The 8388-nt window shown below is 45.5% G+C and overlaps 1 protein-coding gene across 1 annotated transcript; it reads left to right on the plus strand.

Moving 5' to 3' along the window:
- Positions 1-818: 818 nt before the first annotated feature.
- LOC145120349 (putative mitochondrial protein AtMg00860) lies at positions 819-1214 on the plus strand. The gene has a single exon (XM_079056179.1). The coding sequence runs from the start codon at positions 819-821 to the stop codon at positions 1212-1214; it is 396 nt and encodes a 131-aa protein (XP_078912305.1).
- Positions 1215-8388: the final 7174 nt, after the last annotated feature.

Here is an 8388-nt window from a genome sequence, read left to right on the forward strand (position 1 = left end):
TGCATTTTTGGAAGAAGGACAACAAAAACAAATCATCATAGCATCTGATCTCGCAAAACATGAAAAGGAAAGCTTAGTGGAGGTACTCAAGAAACGACAAAATGCCAGAGCATGGAAGATCACCGACATTAAAGGCATTAGTCCTGCATATTGTTCACATAAAATCAACTTAGAAGAAGGAGCCAAGCCAGTGGTCAAAGCCAAATAAGACTAAACCCAAACATGCAAGAAGTGGTGAAGAAAGAGGTAGTCAAACTCTTGAATGCCGGTATCATTTATATAATATCGGATAGCCAATGGGTGAGTCTGGTGCACGTGGTACCCAAAAAAGGAGGAATGGCGGTAGTCACTAACGAAAAAACAAGTTTATTTCAATAAGAACGGTAACCAGTTGGCGTGTGTGCATCGATTATCGTAATCTAAACGATGCTACATGCAAAGACCACTTCCCTTTACCATTTATTGATCAAATGCTCGAAAGGTTATCCGGTCATCTCTATTACTGCTTTTTCGATGGTTTTTCAGGATACATTCAAATTCATATCAATCCTCAAGACCAAGAAAAAACCATGTTCACTTGCCCAAGTGGGACTTTTGCATATAGAAGAATGTTATTTTGATTGTGCAACACACCAGCCACATTCCAAAGGTGCATGATTGCCATCTTCCACGACATGATTGAAAATTTTATGGAGGTTTTCATCGACGATTTCTCGGTTTTTGGCTCCTCTTTTGAAGATTGCTTATCCAACCTTGACTTAATGTTAGCAAGATGTGAAAAGACCAACTTGGTCTTAAATTGGTAAAAATGCCACTTTATGGTCAAAGAAGGAATTGTATTGGGACACAGAGTCTCAAAATTGGGGATAGAGGTGGACCGTGCAAAGGTTGACAAAATAGCCAAGTTACCACCTCCAACAAATGTAAAAGGGATGAGAAGTTTTCTAGGCCATGGAGGATTTTACCGCCGATTCATCAAGGATTTATCTAAAATCACAAGGCCATTAACCCAACTTTTCTTGGAATATGCTACATTTTATTTCTCCAAAGAACGCCTTGAAGCTTTTCAACTATTGAAAGAGAAATTGACTAGTACCCCTATCACGATTTCCCCAAATTGGAACCTCCCATTTGAGCTTGTGTATGATGCAAGTGAGTTTATAGTTGGAGCTGTTCTTGGACAAAGGGTTGAGAAGCATTTTCAACCCATATAATGCAAGAAGACTCTAAATCCGGCTTAAGAGAATTATACTACTACCGAAAAGGAACTCCTTGTTGTGGTCTATGCTTTTGATAAATTCTGCCCTTACTTAGTTTTATCTAAAACTATTGTGTTTATGTAACGCCTGGTTGCTGGTACGCATTTAATCATAATTTATTCACTTTTGTAGAGCAACCCGACGAGTTGGGAGCCCCAAACTCGTCGAGTAGAAACCAGAATTGACGCGGAATTTTAAGTTACCTACTCGACGAGTCGAGAGCCTCAACCTGACGAGTAGGGCTGCCAGGATGAAACCCTAATTTCGGGGTTTTGAACCCTATTTAAGCATCCTAATCCCCACTTGCTGGCCTCATTTCCAGCCTCCACGTCCCAAACCCTAGATTCGGAAACCCTAGTGCATTTGTGAGCTTGGGAGCCATTTGTGAGTGAAACTTTGTGTGCTTTGAAGCTTGTGAAGGAAGGAGAAGCTTGAGGATTCAAGGAGAAGATACATACCCATCACCACGTCGGGTGCTGCACGTGCCTCCTCTACTGTCAACTGGAAGGCTCTGCTCTTCGCCACTGGCGCATCCGCTCGGCCCTTGCGGCCGTCGGTAATCCTCAATGTAGTAGGAGCGGGTGCCACCACTCGTCCTGTTGATACTGCTAAACTCGGACACTGGGCCTTTTTGTGGCCCCTCTGATTGTACTGGAATCAAATCAGTTCAAATACTGCAGTGGTGGTGGTGGTAGCAGTACAATCCCTACTAACATGACCAGTTCGGCCGCACTTAAAGCAGCCCGAACTACCTGCCCTGCACGCCCCGTCATGCGTCCTGCCACACTTGCCACAACAGCCTCGGCCCTGCTGGACCTTCCCTCAGGAATCTACCTTGGGCTTCTTGCCCGAACCCTCCACACCAGACGCAACATCTGGTTTCCTCTTCCTCTCCATCTCTAAATCAATCTCCCTCTCCCTAGCCCTCGCTATCATATCCTCCAACGTCTTGCAGCTGGATCGGCTCACAAACTGTCGAATGTCGTTCCTCAGCATCTCGTGGTACCGGGCCTTTTTCATCTCCTCGTCCGTCACATACTGCGGAACAAGAAGGACCCTCTCCCTGAACATAGCGGTGATCTCGGTCACCGTCTTAGTCGTTTGCTGGAGATCCTGGAACTCCATGGAAAGCTGTTGCACCTCAAGCACAGGTGCAAACTTGGCCCTGAACCTGGCCGAAAAGTCACTCCAAGTCATAGCATCAAGAGCTGCATCATCTCCAATGGCATGTCCGACCTCCTCCCACCAATCACGTTCTCTGTCCTTTAGAAGACAGGAAGCAAGTCAAACCTTGTCCCCCTCGGGACATCGGCTCGTACGAAATGCGTTAGCGACATCATCCAACCACCTGCTGCTAGCAATGGGGTCCCGAGCCCCATGATAGTCGGGAGCTCCACAAGCTCTGAACTCCCTGAACGTCAGCGTGCGTGACCCCATCATGGCCGCCAGCTCAGTGCGGAATGCACTTAGTCTCTCATCTAAAAGCTCCAAGATACCCTCTTTGATCGTACGAAAGATCACAGGAGTCTGGTCCAAAATACTGCGCGTGACCTCAGACGATATGAACTCTCTCGTCTACTCGTCGAGCTGCCCGGCTCCAGAGCCCGAGCCTGATCCCTCTCCGGCTCCTGAAGTGCCGACTGGTCTAGTGCGTAGCGTCACCATTCTGAAACCACACCATAACAAACATCAGGACACTCATCATAACTCGAGGGATCACACCTACTACAAGTTCCCTGGATTCATCTCAGCCTTCCTTGATTCGAGTACGGATCCTCTGCTTTCAGTAGTACGGCCCATACTACCTTCCACATCTATCCGTACTTTCCTCAAGAACTACCTTGACTCCACCAAGTTCCTTCTACTGCTACTGCTGTTCTCACGCGAATCTCATCCTAGGCTTGCCCTAGGATAATCACCAACCCACTCTCCTCCATCAGCTGCATAAGAAGTCCTTGCCATCTCCCCCTAACTAGCTCCCGAGTACCATTACATATCACTAAGACTAGATAATTCTTCGAATGAGAGGTTCTACCCTACAACGGTTGGACTCAAACAAGAGCTGTGAAATAGAGCTAAACCTAACCTTCTAAAATCATTTAGTCCTCGCAATATGTAACTTAACATATTCGTTCACTAGTTAGTAAGAGATAACTAGAACTCCTAAAAGCACAAAGCAAGCAACATTCGAGCATTGAGTAAACATAATCAAGCATTCTCTACTCAGGCCATCATAACACTGACTAATCTATACTAGCATGCAGTTTATAAAGCTCATACACACATAAAAGGCACATAAGGCATCCTTCCTAGATCCTTAGCCCTAATCTAGCATGCAGTTCTCATAAACATATCATAACATAAACTTGTATGGGTAATTTGGGAGTACTTACTTGAGCACGTCTGATTGCATACACCACACCCTTTTTCTCTTTTCAAAGTTCTTTTTATCTTTTCAAAATTCTTTTTATAAAAATGATTTTCTTTGAAAATTTTCATACCATATCCTCAGTTTGAGTTCAAACACACCCGAGAGTGTGCCTGAATCCCTCAAACCAAGGCTATGATACCAACTTGAAACATCCAAAAAATACGGTCCAAAAATTTTGTTTTTATTTATAATAAAATCATAGTAATCCAAATCATCTCATAAAAACATAAGTGGTAATATCTCAAACATCATGTCAAAACACTATATCAAAATCACATATCCAAATATCAGAGTAAATAATCCCAGGCTAAACGCTGTGGTGTGTGCAATGAAGTCATCTCGAGCTCTTCCCTTTGCTACCGGAAGTACCTGAAACCAAAACTAAAGACTATAAGCACGAAGCTTAATGAGTCTCCCCAAACTACCACATACCATAGACATAACATATAACATGCAGTTAGGAGATACGGGCCTCGCCCACACTCAAGGAGATACGGGCCCCCGCCCACACTCAACTAACTATGAGATACGGGTCTCGCCCACACTCGACTATCTAGGAGATACAGGACTTGCCCACACTTAGCTATCTAGGAGATACAGGCCTCGCCTACACTCAGTTGGCTAGGAGGTACGGGCCTCGCCCACGCTCCTCTATCTGGAGGATACGGGCCCCCGCCCACACCCCGCTAACTAAACATACATACAAGTATCACGCAGACAACAATTATACCATAATCTACTAGTTCATCATCATACTCTGGTAATACTAAGATACGGGCCCTTCCCACACTTAGCTACTAATCATAAACAAGTCTAAGATACGGGCCCTACCCACACTGAGCTACTAATCATAAACAAGTCTAAGATACGGGCCCTGCCCACACTTAGCTCCTAATCATCATACATACTCTACGCGGGTCGACATTGGTGCCTTTGACCAATTCCTACTGAAGGAAACTCACCTCAAATGTCGAGTGAAGTAGCTGAACGTCTCTGCTCCTACAACCGGCTCTACTCACGCCCTATACAAAACAACCCCTTAGATACTATTCATTACATCAAGATCCCTTCACGGGTCAACCATGGTCAAAGTCAAGGTCCAAGTCAAAGTCAACGCTCAGTCAAAGTCAAAGTGACCACTCCGAGTTGACTCAACTCGTCGAGTCATCCCCCTGACTCGCCGAGTTCCCTTGCTACTCAAAGTCGTGATAAAACGAGTTAACTCGTCGAGTCCCTTCACAGACTCGTTGAGTTCTACCTTGTTCAGAATCGGGACAAATCGACTCAACTCGTCGAGTCTCTCTCTGGACTCGCCGAGTTCCTCAGTCTGTTTGGGCCATCTTAATGGATTAAGCCCCAACTCTTCAGATCTAAGCTTCATACTTCTCATATACCCTGAAAATGTCCTTTTAAGGGTAAAGTTTCCAACTTTACCCGTTAATACCTTTACTTCATGGGTTTAGCTCAAACCCTAACTCTTTAGGACCTAGATCTTGGTCCACAAGCCATCCATACACCAAACTAAAGCATACAAATAGAGATCTAGACCCTAACCACTACTTGAACACGTAAAGCTTCCACCTTTCTCTACATGCATAGCCTTTTGGAGCTTAAAAGGCCAAAATGACATCCTATGGCTTGCATGGGGCTTCAATGGCCATAAAGTTTGCACCTTTATGCCATGAAAGCCCTCCATGATTTCAGATCTGAAGGTATACTCAGTTGGCACGTCCATATCCCAAAGATCAAGCTTCTTGGACCAAAAACCCAATGAAGTGGAAATAAAGAGATCTAAGAAGCTACTAAGCAAGTTTGACACTTGATTACCAGAAAATGATGAGGAAGAAATGGAGCCTCTGGATCTACTATCTTCTCCTTGAATCCTCAACCTTCTCCTTCCTTCACAAGCTTCAAAAGCACAAAACTTCTCTCAAAAAGGTCTCACAAGCTCAAACAAGGCTCTAGGGTTTCGTGGCTAGGGTTTTGGGACTTGGAGGCTGTAAATGAGGCCAGCCTCAAACCAAGGAAAACCTTATGGTTCAAAACCCTCATCAACAAATGACCAACATACTATGGGTTTTGGTTTAGTATGTTGAAATGACCAACATACTATCCAATTCACTCAAACTAAGGCTCCAATTCTTTTTCTCTTTTCATGGACCTCATGAACCGCGTGTGCTTACCGATGCTAGACCGGTCTGTGATAGTCTTCATTGATGACATCTTGGTTTATTCCAAGACTCAGGAGTAGCATGAGGAGCACCTGAGGGAGGTGCTGGAGACTCTGAGGAGGGAGAGACTTTTCGCAAAGTTCTCTAAGTGTGAATTCTGGTTGCGCGAGGTGTAGTTTCTGGGGCACCTTGTCAACCAGAAAGGAATTCTGGTCGATCCGGCCAAAATAGAGGCCGTGATGCAGTGGGAGGTTTCTAGGTCTACAACTAAGATTCAGATTTTTCTTGGTCTAGTGGGTTATTACCAGAGATTCATCTAGGATTTCGCCAAGATTGTTGTTCCTTTGACCCGACTGACCAAGAAGTCGGTGACATTCCGTTGGGAGCCTAAGCAACAGGCAGCCTTCGAGACTCTCAGACAGCGGTTATGTGAGGCATCGATTCTGACTTTGCCAGAGGGGGTCAACGACTTTGTGGTCTACTGTGACACTTCGATCATGGGCATGGGTACGGTATTGATGCACTGAGGTCATGTGATAACTTACGATTCGAGGCAGTTGAAGCCTCACGAGGCGACTATCCGACGCATGATTTAGAGCTGGGGGTTGTGGTTTTCGCCCTCAAGATTTGGCGGCATTACCTCTATGGGGTTCGTTATACCATTTACACTGACCACAAGAGTTTGAGGTACCTCATAGATCAGCCGAATCTAAACATGAGGCAGTGTCGGTGGTTAGATGTGGTGAAGGACTATGACTGTGAGATCCTTTGCCACCCAGGCAAGGCTAATGTGGTGGCCGATGCCCTTAGCCGCAAGGCAGTGGTGGCTCCGATTTGAGACATATGTTTGAGGATGACAATGATTACTCCACTGCTGGAGCGGATTAGAGATGTGAAAGTCGAGGGCCTGAAAGAAGAGCAACAGAAGTGCGAGAGGATCGTGGGCCAGATGGCCTCATTTGATTATGATAGTCATGGGTTTTTGACCCTACCTGGGAGGGTCTGGGTTCCGTACAGGGGCGGAGTACGACATGTTCTGATGGATGAGGCCCACAAGTCGAGGTTGTCCATCCATCTCGGGGCAACGAAGATGTATCAGGATCTTCGCCCTGATTACTGGTGGCCCTGCATGAAGTGGGACGTAGCATGGTATATGGAGCGGTGCTTGACCTGCAGGAAGGTCAAGGCCGAGAATCAGCGACTACACGACAAGATGCATCTGTTAGACATTCCCTTGTGGAAATGGGAAAATATCACTATGGACTTCATCACGAAGCATCTCAGGACTGCACATGGAGTAGATTCGATATGGGTCATCGTGGATCGGTTAACCAAGAGTGCTCATTTTATTCCGATCTAGGAGAGTATATCGGCTGAGAAGCTGGCCGATATCTATTTACGAGAGGTAGTGGCGCGACATGGAGTGCCTGTCTCGGTGGTGTCAGACCGGGATGTTCGTTTCACTTCCCAATTTTGGAAGCGGTTTCACGACGAGATGGGTACTCGTCTCCACTTCAACACCGCTTTCCACCCTCAGATGGATGGGCAGAGTGAGAGGACGATTCAGACTCTCGAGGAAATGCTACGCGTATGTGTATTGAATTTCGGTGGTAGTTGGGATACGTATCTTCCATTAGCGGAATTTTCGTATGAAAACAGCTACCACACTAGCATAGATCGACGTCCCTTCGAGATGCTCTGCGGGAGAAAGTGTAGGGCCCCAATCTGTTGGGGAGAGGTCGGTCAGAGGGTCATGGGGAGTACGGAGGTAGTACTCAAGACCACTGAGAGGACCCAACAGGCCAGGAGTAGGCTCCTGACTGCTTAGAGTTGGCAGAAAAGCTATGCCGACAAGCGCTATTCAGACTAGGAGTTTCAGGTGGGCGACATGGTCCTCCTGAAGGTGTCACCCTGGAAATGTGTCATCCGGTTCAGGAAGCGGGGCAAGCTAGTGTTGGGTTTTGAGCATTCTAACACTCCTAAGTGTATATGCAACTCTAAATACCTTGGATCTATGTTTTCTCTATCATAAATGCAAATATGAATATTCCAAGGTATTATCCTAACTAGCATACAAAACATTGATTCATATGGAATAATATAAGTTAGAAGACATACCTTTTGATGTAGCTTGATTCCATGGAGCTTAAGAGCCTAGTGCCCCAAGTGTGACACCTCAAATGGTTCACACAACACCAAATACACTTACAATAACTTGAGAGTAATAAGACACTTCATGAAATCGGCTAGTCCTCACCATTCCTTCATTGTGTTCTCATGGTGGCCGATTTTGGGAAGAATAAGATGGTTATATAGTGTGTCACAATTAGGGTTACACCATGTAAACCCTAATGGTCATGGCCTTTCATTTCCATGATCCATGGGTACAAAAACACCATGGAGCATCCATGGGGTATCCTATGGGTTTTAGCCCAACTTGATAATCCATGGAGCATTAGCCCACTATACAAGTATGGATGATTTACACAATCAACCCATATATTTAATTAGTCTCCTTTTGATCACT

This window comes from Lactuca virosa, chromosome 1, assembly GCF_052849685.1.
Source record: "Lactuca virosa cultivar CGN04683 chromosome 1, Lactuca_virosa_CGN04683_v6, whole genome shotgun sequence".
Taxonomy (NCBI): domain Eukaryota; kingdom Viridiplantae; phylum Streptophyta; class Magnoliopsida; order Asterales; family Asteraceae; genus Lactuca; species Lactuca virosa.

Bases quoted from the DNA above. Each gene is read 5' to 3' on its own strand.
- LOC145120349 (XM_079056179.1), top strand. From the start codon at position 819: ATGGTCAAAGAAGGAATTGTATTGGGACACAGAGTCTCAAAATTGGGG.